Consider the following 19279-nt stretch of genomic DNA (forward strand, 5'->3'; position numbering starts at 1 on the left):
TGTCGTATAGCAGTTAGTATTTTACTTAATTTTAAGTCCCTCCCACTAATTTTTGTAAAATAGAAGCCTATTACGATTTCAACTTGAAGTGAGTCATCATCTTATTAGAAATTTAAAAAAAAAGGTTTATATGTGGCTTAATAACTGGTGCAATACTGAGTTTTACGCTGAAATAAACTATAAATTTCATCAAAACAGAATGAGTTATTTTTAAGAAATTCTTTTTTGTTAAAATTGTTTACTATTTTCGTTAAATTTTTTTCCATAGGTGCTGGAAATAAGTATCAAATGCAAGGTAGACTACCGTTTGAAAATAAATAATAAATATTTTCTCATAAGATTTTTGAAATAATAAACTTTGAAATTCTCAAAAGAAATTTAGGTAGTTGTATTCCTGCTGTGCAGAATTATTATCGTCGACTCAGATCGGTTAAGCGGGCAGACTACTCGGATAAATCATCGGTCGGATAATGGTATTACTAAATCTTATGATGTTATTACGTTTTTTTTTTGATAAATCACTAAAATGTTCTGTAATTACATATACGAATACTCGATATTTTTTTTAAAATAGAATTCTCCGAACCACAGATGCAAACGGACAGGAAATACATATTATAAATTTTGAATTTTGGCATACGTTTTTAAACCTTATTAATATTATGAAATTAATAATAATAATAATAATAATAATAATAATAATAATATTATTATTATTAATACTATATAACATTAATCTATATTAAATTAATATAATTCTTTGGTAAAAGTTAACGTTTAGTTACGATTAGGAAAAAATACTTACGTTCGAATTATAAACAAAGTTTTAAAAAACATGAGAACTGATTTTTGTTGTAATTAAAGGTTGGTTTGTCTGTAATTTCTCCCACCATCACTCGGTCGCCTTAAAGCATAAGACCGAATGCCGCTGCCACAAACGACTACTGTGCCTTAAAACGTTTTAGCGACCGATATCCTAATTAACTCCTAGAGCTAACGTAACTGCGTGAGCGGAATAAGCGTTGTGCCCTACACTACTCGCTAGCGTGTCCACCGCCCACTTGTCGTATATTTACTAAAATGGGTAGGCGCACCCCTTCTACATACTAAAATATATGACTTGTCAATAAATTAAAATTTATTCCGTCAAGGACAGCAATTTGCTGCCACGCCTAGGTCGCTGAATATCAGAAAGTACCTGTCCACCACATTAAACCGCTTGAGGCCTTAATTGGCTGGTGATCAGCCATATAAACTAGGTTAGCTTCCGACAGCAGTGCGGTCGGAGTCTTTCCCTTAGGTAAACTAATGATGTCGGTTGAACATAGCAACCGCCTCAAGGAACTCCCATACGGTCCGACAATGCGGCTCTCGCCACTTTGACTCGCCGCTTGTGAGCGGCCGATTTTCCCCTTGACCTCTAAGTTCCAGGGTGGTTCGGTCTTTGGCTCCCCCCAAGAGCAGGGCATTCAAACATCAGGTGTTCATTTGACTGGACCTCCTCGCAGACGCACAGCTCATCGGCTGCCAGGTGGAACCGAAATATATATCGGTTTAAATTAACATGGTTGGTGAGCACCCGTTGCACCCGTTGCCCTTAAAAACAAACTAGAGGCATACCGTCCCTCCAAATCCCGTATAAACTTGTACAAGGATCTTTCCTTAGCCGTTGTGTCCCATTCCAGCCGCCGCGCTTCCATCGTGAGGCTCTGCAACCTCTTTCGCAGGCGGGAGATGGGCAACTGAACGAAATTTAGTTCCGGTGCGTTGTGATAACCGTTCCGTTCCGGTACTGCTCCGGCCCGAAACCGCATCCCAAATACCTCGGCCTCCCGGACGAGGCTTGTTGTTGTTAAGACAGAACATAATTTATCGATATCCGAAGTTACCTTGTCTCTTAAAATTTAATTTTGTTGCTCACACATCTGAGGACTTCGCAGTAGTACCGATGTGATCTTAGGTTAAAACGTACCGTTTATGTATGTATACAACCTTAAATAGCTTTCGACAGTTAAATTTAGAAAAATTTAATTTAATAAATTCCTCTACTTCAAAAATTATCCGTTTTTCGGATTGAAACCACCGTACCTCCAAGCTCCATTTTGGATGGGAGCTCAACATTTTAAACGGAACGTGCAGTTTTATAACGTATCATTTTAAAGGACATCGAAAAACCAAACGGTCAAACGTAAAAACCTTCGACGACAACCAAAACAACCAAATTCGGCAGTAGAAATTGCGCGATTAATATATTTCACAGCCTATAAATATACTTTTTTGTCACTTAAGGATTATCGGAGTAATGCTTTTATATCACGATCGCGCTGAATTTAGGAACCCTATATTACCATCGCGTTATCTGTGTTTATCCCGTTTACTTCCGCCGTCAATCCCCCAAAGGTCGATATAATCCGTTTGCGTCTTATCGCCTCTCGTTTTCGGAATCGGTATGTTATCACCAAACGTAAAGAATTATTTTAACACCTTCAGTCGAAATCTATCGCGGTACTATGAAGCGGTGGGCTTAACTCTTAGCTTTCGTACGCTCCTTTCACTCCGAAAATAGCTATGGAAGAGGAAGTTATTTTACTCCTTATTTCTGTTTTGCTTCCTACGGTCGTATTCTTGGACGATCGGAGTACCCGAGAAGAAAAGATTAGAAGCTTTTGAAATGCGGTGCTTTAGGAGAATTTTAAGCATCAGATGGGTGGATATAGTGACAAATAATGAGGTGTTGCGGCAAATTGATGAAGAAAGAAGCATCTGTAAAAATATAGTTAAAAGAAGAGACAGACTTATAGGCCACATATTAAGGCATCCTGGAATAGTCGCTTCAATATTGGAGGGACAGGTAGAAGGAAAAAATTGTGCAGGCAGGCAATGTTTGAAGATGTTTGTCAAAGGCAACGTTTGAAATATGAAAAACAAATTGTTAGGGATGTAGGACGCAGGGGGTATACCGAATTGAAGCGACTGGCACTAGGGAATCTTGGTGAGGTGCATCAAACCAGTCAAATGACTGAAGACAAAAAAAACGTTCGTGTTCTGGATTCGATCCGAATACGTATTTTTTCCTCAGGCATCTACACGACTCCTCTCTCTCTCTCGGTATTATATTTGTGTTATTTTTAAAATCGATAAGCAGCCCGTATTCTAATCAACGTGTCATTAAAAACAGTTCAGTTTAATGCTGCGGTAGCCAATTATATAGATAAAAAAGGAAGATTTATAACGGTGCCTTTTTGTTTTTGCCGTTTCAAGTTTTACTTGAATGAATGTTTCCACAGTTTTTTGTTAAGTAAGACATCCCGTTTTATTTTTTAAAAAATAACGTTTGACAGACGAGTACCGTACTCTACTCTCTCTCGTAGTCTAAATCGAAAATTTCCGATTGCTCTTCGTAACACTGCGCCGATGTAATGCGTGCAGTTTCTTGAAATTTTACGAGTAATTTTAATTCCTCTAAAGTTTGAGGTCGATCGACATACACCTTGGTCTGGAGCAAACCTCAAAGAAAAAAGTCGCAAATGAACAAATCAGGAGGTTTGACCGACTAAACAATGACTCCGTTTTCGGATACGATACGGTTCGGAAAGAGTTCTCTTAAAGCAGTAATAGACACGCAAGCGGTACGATTTGTAGAATCGTCTCGCTGGAACCACATAATTTGTAGAAATCGAACCGATTTTTACCTCAAGATAACGCGTTGCAGTAATAGTTGCAGCGTTTTTTCGGTGGTCTTAAAAAAAGAACGGTCTAGTAATCCCGGGTGGCGAATGCGTAAACCGCCTAGTCCAATATCGATTAATCTACTTATTTACGTAGCCTTTAGGATGAAACCGAGCTTCATCTGTTGTAAAACGTACGGTGGATTATGTGTTCATCACCTTACGCTGCAACATTTCTCGACAAAAATTTTGAACCGTCGAACAAGGGGACATCATGGCACCGACATTTTTTTTAGTGTTATGAGATTTTTTTTACCCTTGTCGACTAACATTGCAAAGAATCGGGCCGACTTATCGAAGTAAATAATTACTCTGATAAATAAACTTTTAAGCCCAAAACAACATCGAGGCTGAATGAGGCCCGTACTTAAAATATAATTTTTTTTACACCCGAATTTTCAAGATTGAAACTTGAAAACCTCACTTCAACGTGAGGTTGAAGTGTCTAATGTTAATGTAGACGACATAGAATTTTTTTTTTTAAACGAGTTCCCCATAACGGGTCCCGTCATAAGAATTCAATTGTTTTTTTTAATTATTTATTATTTTTTAGTAGCTACTCTATCTAAATATAGTATTGTTTTTATCGTGATGAAACGTAATTCGGTCAAGTGGGAAAAATGAGACCCAAAATGTTGTTATACTTTAATTTTTTTCTTAATTACACTTTTATTACCGCATAGTTTTTAAGATAAATATAACATTCGATCAAGGAGGTTTTAATCGCACCCAAATTTGTTCGCTGAACGTTTTGAATTTTTTCGCAAATGCACTGTAAATATCGCATAATAATGGAGTATTCGAAATAAAAATCTACGAAAGGTAAAGCCGGGGAAGTTATGGAACTCTTTGCCGGTTTTCCTTCTACAATTTTTATTAATTTATTTAATTTAAATACAACGGTCGCTAAATTTAGATCGGTTTAGCATACGAATTTATTTAACTTTACGAAACGTAAAATTATTACGAAAAAAGGAATATTTCGAATTATATTATTTCGATAATATTTATCGATGACGGGGAGAGGGTAAAAGATTGGATAAGCGTTTTTATTTTTCTGTTTTGTTTTCAGGGATAATTATTAATTCGTTTATCGGACGGAAACATACCTCATTTTGAAGAGACCACAAATTTCGAAGTTCATTTTTTCTTAAAACATCGTTTTTCAAAGTCTATCCGCTCTCCCCATCATCGATATATTTTCCTCGTTTCGGGTCTGCGGTTACAGGTCGGATCCGACTACGTCTGGACGCCGGAATCCGAACGGCCGATGTACGCTTAACGTGACTCGATGTATATTTAATTGGTCGATCGAGAAACCGTCCGGGCACTCCGTTTTCTATCCGGTTCACGCTGGATAAGTCCAGCTGCCTACCTGTCTGTGTATCGGGTTAGCGCTTCTATATATTTTTTAATTTTTGTGCTAAGTTTTTAGTCGATTTCTTTATCTGTGTGTATAAGTGAAAGGATTTGTTGAGATCTCTATTCTGACGCGTACAGCGATTCGTTTGTTCTTTACATATATCGTCTGTTTACTTATACGGCCCGTTTATCTTCGCTGTGAATGACTTTGAACTGAAAAATCGTTTATTCTGGGGAAATTGTTTCCTCGTGTTATGCGTAGACGAAATGAACTTTTCTTACGGACGATTAATATCAGTATCGCCGTTTAATAATGTAAGATTTTATCGGTACGAGTGTATTTCATATTCTCTCATATTCTCGAGAATAAATACCGAGCAGACTAGGAACCTAAAAACGGCTGTAGCATAGGTTCCCAAATTTTCCATCGCGTAGATCGAAACTCTAAATCGCATCTCTTGAAGTTTCTATTATCTGAAATTTGCCTGCGAAACGTACCGGCGTTGTATTCTTGTTTAGAAGACGCAAGGAAAAGTTTCCGGCCTTCTATTCTTGCTCCGTTGTTCGAACAAGATTTGAAAATAACTAAATAATTTATTGTTGCAGGTTATCTTCGATTGTTAGTTTTGCGATTGAATAGTTTTGCGATTATTTTTTACACCCTGACTTGGAATAATTTTTCAATCGTTTAATTAATCGACGCCCGATTAAAAGTAATTACTTATTATAAAAAGAACACTTTATGAATGCCTTCAAAGAAATTTACAAAAACGATTTTTTAAACGATTTTTACGTAAACTATTTTTTCTCCGTGAATAAACGACACGTCGATTACACGTGTCCGTTAAATATGTGGCGGTCGATAATCGATAATCGAACGGTATTATTATCATTGTGATGTTATTATGAAGCTTCCGGTGATGAGCGAAAGAAACGGTCTGCGACTTCGGTTAAGCGATCCGACATTAGGCTGTTCGATTGTATCGTCATCGACCGCTCCTAACAGCCAGCCTTCCGGCGATGATACCACCGTACCTTGCTGTTGGGCCACTGTTCCACCGGTAAGCTTACATCGATATGTTTATTATATTTATTATTATTTAGTAATTTTGACGCTACGTATCTTTTAAGAATTACATCTCCTGTAACTTATTAATCCGTCGAGGTACAACGGAGAATAGAAGAGCGGACCCTTTGTCCGCTTTTCCAACTATATCGACGGAATAATACGACTGTTTCGATCGATCTTACCGATCGACCGAATCGTGTCGAGAGCATCGGTGAGGAACGGCGAGATGAAGTCTGTTAATAATACTATCGAAAGGTTATTTCGAACGATTAAAGGTTTTACAGGTTATTCGGGAAGATAAGACGATACGTAACGACCCACCGATCTTAGCGTTTACTACAGATTCCAGTATCGTTTTATTAATACGTATCGTATCGATACCTACATCACCGCATTTTACGATCTGAGATACGGGTCGGTCTAACGGTGAACTCGTCATCGCAAATCGGCTGATTTCGCAGTCGAGATTTCTAAGGTTCAAATCCTAGTAAAGGCAGTTACTTTTATACGAATTTGAATACTAGATCGTGGATACCGGTGTTTTTTGGCGGTGTGTTTCAATTTACCACACACCTCAGGAACGGTTGAACCGAGAACGTATAAGACCACGTCATTTATATTCATATATATCATCCTCATTCATCCTCTGAAATAATACCTTACCGTGGTTTCTGAAAATAAACAAAAATAAACAGATAAGTTCGATTCGTTGGATCGCTGTGGAATAACAAACAAGTTTAATCGATGGTAGAGATGTACTGCTTTCTCAGATTCAGTTTTTTTTCTGTAAATAGAGATGACGCGGTAATTCAATTATAGATATAAAACAGGTATTTGCTCTTAAACCGACGGAAACCTTGTATCCAGATACGTAAAACTGTTCGCGGGAGACATCGACCGGCATTATCGTTCAACGTATATGCGAGGCTTTACGAGAATCTCAGTGATTTTACATTACAGTCCTCGGGATAAGGAAACCTTCGAAACCGATCGAAGCTCCGATCAGTCGACGAGGAGTAGGAGACATTTAAGTCACCTTAATCAGCCGGTAGGGATTATACCGGGTGTCCGAAAAAGAGCTCCACGGTTTTAAATTAAATTTACTTTACTTACAAATATATGCGTTTTGTTACGTGAAAGTACCAAGTCCAAGGTTTTTTTTAGCTCTTAATTCAGTACAGCCCTGCAGACGTCAAACCGATAATCCCCCTTATTCCACGCTCTGGCGAGCATGTCTGCAGGATTCGCTTCTAAGGTTGTTGTCATTTTACGGATTACAATAGAATAGCAGGTACGTTTAATCGACGGTACTTCATCGGTACAGATTTACCGCTTACTCGGATTCACGGAACCCGAGTAAACGGAAGAACTACTTTGGTGCACGCGGTCACGCGACTGGATTTTTTCAAGGTATACGATGTGTTTTACGTAACCCCAAACGGAGAAATCCATCGGCGTCAAATCGGAACTTCGATGACCGATGTCTAAACATTGTATTTTTTATTATCGGGAACTTCTCTGCGTATCCGGCCTTCTGAGAATCCCTTCGTTGAGCAGAGTCCGTACGACTTCTGCGTGATGTGGAGCGGCTCCATCCTGTTGGAAAACAAGCCTTCCGTATTTCCAGTCTGGGAACAGAAAGTTTTCTAACATGTCCGATTGTACTACGCCCGTAATAGCGCTCGTGAAAAAGAAATGCCCGAAAATTCGACTACGCGTGATACCGTTTCAGACATTTACTTTCGAACGATTGCGGATGGATTCCATCGATTCTGAGGACTGGAAGTACTCGATAATTATTGCGATTCACGCCGTGAAAATGAAATTTTGCTTCTTCAGACGATAAAATACTTTGCCGGTAATTTTCATCGGTAAAAATTAAGTTTAATACGGTCGTCACAAATTGAACCCTTTGCCGCTTATCTGGGTTTAATTTCACGGAGTAGCTGCAGTATCGGCATTTAATCTAGTGTAGCCGTACTTTCTATTTCGTTTCATTACTTTGGTTTTATTCGTAATTGTTTCTATAGAATCTCTCCCTTTGTAAGAAATCTGGCCCGTTCGGAATTAACATCTTCATTTTCACTTCGGGTAGTTATTCTGCTCTCAAATATGACTTCCGTATCGCTCGTATATTAAACTAAAAGAAAAGAAGCGATAAGTATAGATTACATTCTCGTCTCGCTCCTTTCCGAATCAAAACCGTCTTTTTTCCTCTTCTAATGATTCGCGTATAAGTTTCTTTCCGTATATTTTACTCCGTTTTTGCTTAAATTTTTAAAATATTATTCTACTTATAAAAAATTACCGTAGGTCCAATAAAAGATCCAGACTAATACGGTCTATAAACGACTTAGGGAACCGAACGGCCATATCTTTTTATCGGTACTCTTTCTGAAACCGATCGCATCATCATCCTAATGCGGTATATTTTTTACCTCAAGTTCTATTTTTTTCTTTAAAATTACATTAAAAAAATAGGACGTGGGACTTTTTAATTACTGTTAAAAGAGGTTAATAAAATAAATAAACAAGGCTGCGGTCATTCGAAAAGTTCATCCGGTGAAAAAAAAAATAACAAACTATCGATCAGACGTGACTTTCTGATAATTTTAAAATGTTTTATGTCCAAACGGTCTTGTTACAAAACATTGTTAAAAGCGTTAAAAAAAGCCGAAGCACGCGTAGAACAATAAAAGCTTTATGTAAAGTTTATCGAAATTTCTGTTCGAACGTACAATAATTATTATTAAGATTACTTCTGTGAGAAATACTACGTACAGTATTTGCACGGAATGGAATATTCGTTTGAATTCCGATACTTAAATCGAGATACCAATCCCGACCGCGATTCAAATCCAAAAACTTTCCTGAAAATGATAAAAACGATGATTGTCCCGATATGTTATGCCGGGGGCTTGCAAAAAAATTTAGACTTTAATTACATTTTACAACTTTGAGGCCGTTCTGTTACGCGGCGGACCTCAATATAAAAGTAATTACACGAACAGAGTTAAATAAATAAACACTAATGAGATAATATTGTAAATATGCGAAAACAGTAATTAAAAAATGAACCCGGATTTGTTTAATATTAAATTATAAGAATACAAATGCTACATTAAAATGATAAAAAATTTTACTTACGAAATTTAAGTCGTACCTTTAAATGCAGTCGTTTTTCATATCTTGCAGTCGGTACGTTTCACGTTATTTATTTTGTATTTTAGAAGTCTTTTTTAACTTCTGGTATCGGGATCCTTAATTTCAACAGGTTCGTTTACGTTTTTCAATTTGATATAAGTATCTGAAATTCTAAAAGAATATTTACAAAAATTATTTAAACGTGAGCGGGTTCTGTAAAATCGTCCGCTTCATCACGAGCAAAACGATTCGCAGCAGTTCGTTGTTCTTTCGAAACCGGTTCGTATCGTCGGCGGAAACATTGTGTTATCGAATAAAATGTATCGATCAAATAATCTGATTATCGTTTCAATCTTTTCTCTTTCGGTCGTTCAGTTACTAAATCAAGAATCAGAAGTTTCCAAAACGGTAACCGAATACGTAGTTCAGCCATCTCCCCGCTTACTTTCCCCAGTTTTATACGTTATTACTAATTATACCGTCCAAAATCGATACTCGGTCGCCTCGTGTACTTTTTTCAAACGGACGGCTCCACGAGACTGAGTCAGTCACACGGAACACCTTTCGGTATAACAAACCGACAAAAAATATTATTGAAGTTGAACTACTGACGGACAAGTAACGCTTGGGATTTCCGGCCACCGCTGATTTCCGTGAGAAAAATTTATTCTTCGTAAAATATAAATACTTTTTAACGGGTAATGACGGGTTAATGACCGACGGTAGGATCGGGGCTCCAGTCTTATCGATTTCTACAGACGTACCCAGCAAGAGGTAAAAAAGGAATAAACCAGTGCGGGATTCGTGAACGTCCCTGTAACCGTAAGGTAACTGTAAGGTACTTAAAAAAACGAATTATTTTTGGTATCTGGTTAAAAAAATTAAAAAAAAAGCTGCTGCAAACACAGGAGCAGAATTTTCCCGTCGAGCGGTATTTTTCTGATGCACGGCTTACGCACACAATTTAGAATATTTATCATTTTATTTAAATATAATATTTTTTTGTTTATTTCGTTCAATAAGTCTAACTAAAGCGCGCGCGCATACCGTATTTCATTCGCTCGGGTGTGGCGGTACTAGCGGCCACTTTAAATATTATTTATTTTATTCTACCGCTCACCTGTGACGTCACAACATAGCGGTCAACTACAGCAGCTGTACGTCTGAAGTACACTAGCGTTCCTTGCGGTGAGGGGAGTACTATCGAGGCGGTACACCCGGTTAGCAGTTAGTTTATTTTTGGGGTGGGGTGCGATTTTGCAAACATTCTTTTTGCAAATATTATTTTTTAATCGTTAACAAATACGCCTATGAAAAATAAGACCTTAATTAAGCGAAATCTCGAGATACTGAGGGTGACCTTGCTGTACAGCCTCACCCTAACCAAACTTCCACCTCACCACCTTGACCGGTGACCGGTCCGGCGGTTCTGGAAATATAAGGAGCGCAAGACCGAACATACACACGCGGCTGGGTTTCAATTAACCACACGTCTCAGGAACGATCGACCTGAGACTGAAGAAGACTACACTTCATTTACATTCGTATAGATATCATCTTCTGTAATACGTCATCTGTAAAATCATCTGTTTTACATCTGGAGAATTTCCATCCGGTTCCTTAGGTATCGAAACGTCAAGATCCGGTGAAAACCCCGTATGCCCGAATCATTTCCTTTCTGCTATAGGGCTAGACCGGAAAGTACAGTAGGATCTGAGCAAACATCGTTCGTTATGAAGAAACCGTTTGACTCATCATTTAAATCGACGGTTGTAAACGACACTCTAGATAAAAAAAAAAAAAAAAAAAAAACACTAACGTTTCAGATAATGTTTATTCCATGAAAATCTGTTAATTTAGCTCGCGAACAATAAAAAAAAACTCAGGTTACGTTTGTCGATGAAGTTTAAGTTATTATTGTTTGTTACGTATGTAAAATATGAAAATAAAACTGTTGTTTTGTTTGTAGTAATTATAACAATACAGGTTACATTAATCAACGGAACGAATAAAAATAACTCTGTTTTAAGAAAAAAGGGAGATATTTATAATAATATTACGTACTGTATATCATTATTATTACTATTATTACGGCAGTGTTTATTTTAATTATTGAACTAAGGCAAGCATTGTTAAGCCGGCAATATCCTTTATTTATATAAAACGCCGCATATATTTACGCACAAATTTACGACGGGTTTGTTTCCGATATACTGTGGAGAATGTTGTGAGAATTTACCTCCCGTCACACACCTGTCCTTGCCATAACAACAGTTTACTACCGAAGCCTAGTTCAATTCTTTTATTGTCACCGTACGCTAATGTATTTTTATCTTTATATTATGTTTCTTATTTCGTCTGGTGTATTTTTATTATTTTTTGTCGCTCGTTATTACGCGATTATTATTTGTTTTTCACTCCGCTGGAACAACAGAGTTTATTTCAGTCAGCGGTATATATTATATAAAATAAATGGATATAAATCCCGCGCGTATCTGTTTTATATTAATTATTTTTTATTAATAGCTCCATTTTTGTAATTAAAGTACTTATTAGTTATAAAAATACAAAAGGGAGTGGATTTCGAATATATTTTGTCGATTTGAAGGTCTGAAATAATATATGACTAAATGGGATCTCTGTTATCTGTCAACCGCTGAATTAAATCGATTGCCAAATTTTGCATATTTTTTAAGCTGAAGGACAATCGCCGCGAGAATTTGTTCGTAGACTATATCTATATTCATTTATCGCTGATTCCGCGTAGATTTACTTTCGCGTCAGATCGTTTCTTGTCGCTGCGTTTACCTAAAGGCCAGGTACTTATAATGCCCTGCTTAAAAGCTCGCATCTGAGGGTCGACAAAATTATACACGTAGTTTAACGTGCGGTATAATCGTTCGGAAAAATTTATATCCGCCTTTACGCCTGCCACTCGTCGAATATAATCGTCTATAGAGGAAGAGTATTACCTTCAATAATCGGTAACGGCGTCTGGATCTAAATAATAAAATACGATTTAACGTGCGTTTTGACATAACCGGCGGTGAAATTAGCAGCTGATTTTGTTCAAAGATGATTTCCGCGTTTCGTTGTCGGTGATACCTTTTATTTGCGTAACCGTCGAAGCTTGTGTTTACTCTTCGATTTCGGTGTAAGACAACGTCTGTAACGCTAAATCCTCGCATTTTTTTGTTTGTTTCGTTGCGGTAATGAATACGTAAAATACTTGACGAGAATGTATCGTCAGAGGTTTCCAGACATCCCGATGCTGAAATAAATTTGATCGATAAGTTACGAGAAACCGTATCTATCGACGACGCGCCTGAATCCGGAAGACCGTTTATTTCGGTAGAGAAAACGTCGAATGATATTTTCGATCGCGTAGATCAAAGTCCAAATAAACTATCTGATAATCGGAATAACAAGCAGAAATCTGAAGAAGTAATAGGAAATCTACTTTTAAGACTATCGTCGATATGGTAAAACGTTGAAAAATCGTACAGGAAGAGCGTTAGAAAACAAGGGATTTTGAAATTTCGTTCACGTCTAATAACGGATCGTTTTGAAAAACAATTCTTCACGTTCACGGTTGAAAAGTCAAAATTTATAAAAATCAAATACAAGATATGAAGTGTTATTTAAAAAAAAAAAAACTAATAATAATTATTATTTAGATTAATTTTTGTGTTTGAGGTCTCGATAAGCAAATAATAATAAAAGTAACGAATAAATAAAAACAAGTAAAGTTTTTATAAAATCCAACCCCCTCTATGCAGTAATCTGTCAACATTTCTCCAACCCCGTCCAACATATCTAAAATCAATAACCTGATGTACAAGATAGAAAATACGCTGAATATTGCGGTTTAATGTTAAGAAGTTGCTGCAATATGGACTTGAATTAAGACTGCAAATCATACATACGTACGCAAGTTAAACGTTATAATTTTTTTTTGTACTCAGAATTTAAAAAAGGTCGAAACATAAAGAAATCCGGAGGGGAAATTCATTTTTCACCTAGTATACTTCATTGATTTTTATATACGACTTTAAACTTTTAAAAACCGGAAAACTAAAACAGATTTCATATGTTTGTGACCTTCCATAAGATACGTTACATCTGTCGTGATGACATAATTATAAGCTATTTTTTTTATGCGCTATCTGCGAATACATACAAGTTTCTATTATAAAGGGTAAGTATGTGTTTTATATACACACGCGCGCATGCGTGCATTTATGTGTGGTGTGTAGTATATATATATATATATTAATGAAATTAATGAGGTCAATATTGAGTGACACACAGAGATATATCAGGCATAGCCAGTCATCGCATTATGATATTTTTATTTTTTTTTGTATTTATTTATTTATACGGGAATATACATATTACTTTGCATTATTGATTTTGTTCTATATAGGCTATAGTGAATAATAATAATAAAATGAAATAAATTGAAAGATGAAACATGTTAACCTTTACCTATTTGTTCTCAGATATCAATCACTCCCTTATATATATACATATATATATATATATATATATATATATATATATATGTTTATGTGTGTGTGTCACACGCACACACAACTCGTTTGCTATATCAGTTTATTTATTTGTTTCTAATTATTAATTTTTTTCTTTTTGTTTATTTTAATTATACGTACCTACTGGAAAATATCAAAGATTCGCAAGGGATTTACATAATATAATAAACAAATACAAGTAAATACTCCACAATTATTCTATTTTAGTCGTATATTTCTGCCTTCCCACAGGTCTTAACAAGCAACATTACGTTTTTTCATATTTCTCTGATGAAGTTTAAGCAAACTGACCGTAATATCTTTTCGTAAAAAATCGGGTGCCGAAGCGCATAAGAATCTGGAAAGACAGACACACAACGTGAGGGATCAAGTCGGCGTACGAATAGCCATTTATTCCTGCATTAAGTTCCAGCCGTTACGTACAGCGCCAAACAGACCGGTTCTTTTTTAATTCGACGAAGAAATATATAGCGTATTTTCACTTACTCGTTTGCGGTACTGTAGCTTCAGAACGGTTTTTGTAAAATAGTTATCGAACGTTTCTTCTACACCGAACGAGTAACACTGCGCGTAAAGAGTCGAAAAGCTTTCCTCAAATATAAAAAACCAAAACCGTACCTACAAGTGATTTTTGGGTTACGCGTTCCGTTAATCGTAAGCAGAAAAAAATAAATTTTTAATTCGTCTCGAAAATGTTTATTAGTTATTAAAATTTTCTATTAAGTTGTTTTTTAAATTACTAAAATATTGTTCGAGCAAGAAAACGCCTAAAACATTCTCTGACCGAAAGGGAAACAAAGGCGTCCCCGGCATATTTAAAAAATATTAAATAGAAAAACTTAAATCGGGGCCGAGACCGTATAGATCGGCAAGTTTTGTTAAAAACAGCTTTCCGTTAACAGAAGATGGTTGTAAAAGTTCGATCGGCATTTTAGACTTTGACATCGGCCTCCGTCTTGGATTTTTCCAGATCGGTTTAGCGGAATACATCGGACCATCAATCGCAGTTCTGAGACTATTTTTATTAAATTTTCCATTTTTCTTTCTCGTTTTTCGAGTACCGGCGAACCTATTTCGATGAGCCAGACTTTTTTGCGGGTTCAGGCGATATATAAGTTCTAATTTTTCTTTTCATCGCACCGACGATTTGAAATTTAAAAATACTAAAAAACGACCTCCTCTCAATATTTCCAAGTCCTGATTTCAACGCTTTAATTTCAGGACTTCTAATCGAACGTTTACGTTTAATAAAATATTTTACTCGGAACAGTGTTCCTTAAATTTAAAACGATCACAAAATTCTTTCGCGATAATCTTAAAAGTTAATTATACTTTTAAATAGCATTCCGTGCGGCTTCAGACGTATTCAAAAGATCGTATCGTCGGTCGATACCATCTACGCCGATGACGTCCCATCGATCGTTCCGATCGATTAAAAGCCCGAGATGGCCGTTTAAAGTAAAAGATTGCAGCCGAAAGCGGCAATCCTTTTCTACTTCCGTTCAGCTTCGATAATAATCGGATCGGCTGACTAATTTTTTTACGCATAAACTTAATCGACCGGTATGAAATATCATACGTAGAACATCCTCTTCCGGTCTCCCTCGCGATCTTTAATATTTCGGGTTACAATTTTATAACGAAATAGCAGAGTCGTTTTCGAATTTTGTTTTCGTTTTTTTCTCGGATCGTAAGTCTTTACTAGTCGCAGACTTTCGCATCCGTCTCTATCTAACATTTTAACTTCTATTTTATTATTACTAGAAAATAAAATAAAATAATTTATTTTGTATGTTTCAGGACACAAGAACGCATGTAGTAGTGGAGTTATATGATACGGAAAGATCTTACGTTGAATCCCTACAAATTCTAGTCACAGTAAGTCTTTTTAAAATTATTATTATTATTATTTAATGAATACCGGCCTCAATGTACGAGTAATTTTTCACATTTATTTTCTTTCGATATTATCGAGTAGGGGCTTACCGCGAAAAGACCTCAAAATTGTGAACTTAATTTTATAATTTAAAAATTAATTTTAAAAGAACGGTAAAACGTTTTTTTATATCGAACGTGGGTTCGATAAAGAATTTCAGTTTTTTCCACTCTAAACTTAATTACTTCGACCGAGTAGGACGCGCCTGGACGAAGTTATTTGTTAATCTAATGATACATTTTTATTCGCGGAAAAAAAATTTTTTTCAGCGTTTACCAGGAAAAAGAAACCCATAAATTACCTCGATGCATAAATTCCCACAACATTTACCGGAAATTTAATTAATAAATTATTTTTAATTAACAAATCTTTAAAAACGTAGGGGAAATACTCGACCGACCTTCCGTAAAATGTTTTTACCTCTTGTTCTAAAAAAACCACTCGCCGGTTTTACGAAACAAAACTCAAAATATAGGAATTCATTTCTAATTAACGCCTCTCTTTTTTAACCGAAACTATTTCGGAATTTTTCGATGTACAGGTCGACCGATGAAAATTCTAAAAGACTTTTTTTTAAATCGGAATCAAAACTTAGTATAAATAAAACACCGGTACGCGTCATTTCAAAACGTCGTTTGTATTTGCGGCTTTATCTCGACTTATCGGATTCCTGTAACGGATCTCAGACATCAGATTTCTGGTTTATTAATAAAAATCGCAAACGATTATGGAAAAAAAGACCATCGTACCTATTTGTTTTCATTTTTACGGTATTACAAGTTAACCGCTCGATAACAGCCGTGATGTACGATGAATTATTTTTTAGCGAAAAATGTCAAACTTTACTGGAATTCGAAACTAATATCTAACTACCGGATGAAAAGCAGAGTGTTACCACTTCGACACGAAGGGTGGTTTTAATTTTACGTGGCTATAATCCGTACTTATTATTCTTTTAATATACTTATTTGAAATTAGAGAAAAGACAGTAAATAAATATAAATCGATATCAAATGAATAATCAATCTTATCTGATTATTATTATTTAAAAATTCACTGGCATTGTAAAAAGAAACACATTAATAATTTAAATATATATATATATATATATGGGTTGTCTCGCTCTCTTACAAAAAACGGAAAGAATTTCAGAACACATTCTATAAGTGAAAGTAAAGAAAAAATGAAAAGCTTCGTTTTCAAGTTTCGAACAATATTGGAAATTATTTGGAAACAAAACCGATTATTGAAAATAAATAAAAATTAAAATTAAATAAGAGTACGGTTTAGCAGCATTATTTAAATTTTGTTATCAGAAAGAAAAACCAAATATTGAAATACTGAATATCTTATAAGCGGATACTACAAAGATAACGGCCGTATTCCGCACTCTACAATTCACCGATGACGGTCTCTCCAAGCTTCTCGTAAGACAGATTTCTACCGAGAAATTGCTGAGTCTTCTCTCTTTAACACTCGGCATCCACTCGTAATTTGTAAGATAACTTACTGAGATTCATCTCGCTTAAATTGCAGCTGTTTGTTCCCGATCTTGTCTAATATATCGGACTTGTCTTCATTCTTCTTTTGATCTCCTCATTCCTAGTCCTTTTTCTCGACGATAGCCTGCTGCGTCGTCTTCAAAACTCATTTCCATTAACCGTAGCTTGTTCTTCATCCTGTCATTTTACAGGCTTCAAAATTTATTTCTAACCGTATCGCAAATTTCATCGAACCGTAACAGCGAATGGAGTTTCCTAATATTATAATAATTCTTTTTTTAGTTTAAAATTATAATACAATATTTTTCTTCCGCGTTTCGGTCTGTTTTATTTTTAATAAAAGACAAATTTTTTTAATTTTTCTTCGGCTCAGTCGATATTACTAACTTATATTTTCTTAGAATTAAATTTTGTAAAAGGTTTTGTCGCAAAATTTTGTTTCTTTACTAGCAATTTAACCGTTTATGTTATTGTACGTCAAATTTAAAAGAACCGTGCTTTTGCGACATCAATATTTTGTACGTTACCATAAAGTTCTCAGAAATTACTGGAGATACGCTTCTAGAATTTGTTTTTAGTCGATGCTTCTTGTCAAAATAAAACCGTCAAATTTACGCCTTATTTAAAGTTTGAAGAATTTCAATACTGCTTCGTTTTACCCGTGAAGCAGAAATCAGGGTGAACAATTTCGCAAGATTTAATTCGAAAACAAAGCATGTTTTTGTGACTTTTTTCCTTTAATTTCACTTTCAGGACGTTTTTGGAACTCTACATTTATTCACCTGATATCGTGTATGTATTTTATTATTAGCTCGCCTACTGTTGTCTGGATTTTAAAATCTTCTGGATTCATAAACATTGTAGAAGTAATCTAAAAGACCTCATCAAATAAATTGTGTATATAATAAAAAAAAAAGCTAAAGACTATTAGATAAAATATCTGTCTTCTACCGATTCTAATTTGATTATTAAAAAATAAAAAAAAAAAACAAAATGGTATTTCTTAATTTATGACGTAAACAAACACCGGAATCCCTTACAGCGGGACATAAGGGGTGCAACTATCTCTTACCTTTCCCGCCGGTTTCCGACCCGGCAGGCGTCATTAGGAGAATTTTTCCAATATCTCTGATCGTGCTGAGGGCCATCTCCCCGCGGTCCCCGCTGAAGAAAGGCAACTCTATTCTTAAGATTATTTAAACGTGAAAAAAATAGCTTATTTGAGTCGTTTTAAAGCGGTCTCGAATTTCCTAAGCCGTTTAATTCTACGATGTAAAATAATTTCCTAATAAATAATTCTAATTAACTATGAATTACAGTTTTAAATTTTAATTATGAGACAACGATTAAGCTACGTTAATGTACGACCGGCGAATTAAAGCGGCCTACGCTAGGCCGGGCGCTATATTTTTTGTCAGGTCCGAGGGATGGGTTCCATGTCTAGCTGCCAGAGGGTCTATGATGCGATGCGCATCAGATGTCTCTTCTTCAGATCATCTGCTTATACCGTTACTACTATTAGTATTATTTGAATCGTTTTGTGGAAGTTAAAACCAATAACTGGCGTTTATTTCAACGTAATTTAAATAAACTTTAAACGAAATATTAATTTAAATTTCTAATCTCTCCGATACGGTTTACACTGTCAAATTTTAATCGATCGTTTATTAAATTATTACGTGCAGTTTTCATTTAAATTGATCGTTGACTTCCAATATTGTTGTATCTTCCTCAGAAGGTGTTCGAGCCTAACAGCAAATGTTAAATCGCTACGAATCGTTTATCCGAATGTAAATGAGGTACATGAAGGCGATACAACATTTCATTCGCAGATGAAATGTAGATTTATCGCGATACATTCGTAGGTTTATCGATATTCATATTGTTGTACAAAATAAAATCGAGTTTTATTCGATGTAAAAGGTAAAAAAAAAAAAACTTAAGATCTGCTGTGAAAGTACATATATGTACGTTTTTCCTGTGAA

At 35.6% G+C, this 19279-nt stretch overlaps 1 protein-coding gene across 4 annotated transcripts in view; it reads left to right on the forward strand.

Annotated features, from left to right (window-relative positions):
• LOC142327741 (rho guanine nucleotide exchange factor 17) overlaps window positions 1-19279 on the forward strand; it is a 247187-nt gene that overhangs the window by 139256 nt on the left and 88652 nt on the right. For 3 of the 4 annotated variants that reach the window (XM_075371042.1, XM_075371043.1, XM_075371041.1), the window contains exon 4: window positions 15657-15734. In XM_075371042.1, coding sequence (XP_075227157.1) covers window positions 15657-15734 — 78 coding nt within the window. Of the gene's footprint in view, window positions 1-5769; window positions 6152-15656; window positions 15735-19279 lie in introns of those variants that run through there. The other variant, XM_075371045.1, reaches the window with a different exon arrangement.

The sequence above is a fragment of the Lycorma delicatula genome, chromosome 7 (genome assembly GCF_047948215.1).
Source record: "Lycorma delicatula isolate Av1 chromosome 7, ASM4794821v1, whole genome shotgun sequence".
NCBI classification, from domain to species: domain Eukaryota; kingdom Metazoa; phylum Arthropoda; class Insecta; order Hemiptera; family Fulgoridae; genus Lycorma; species Lycorma delicatula.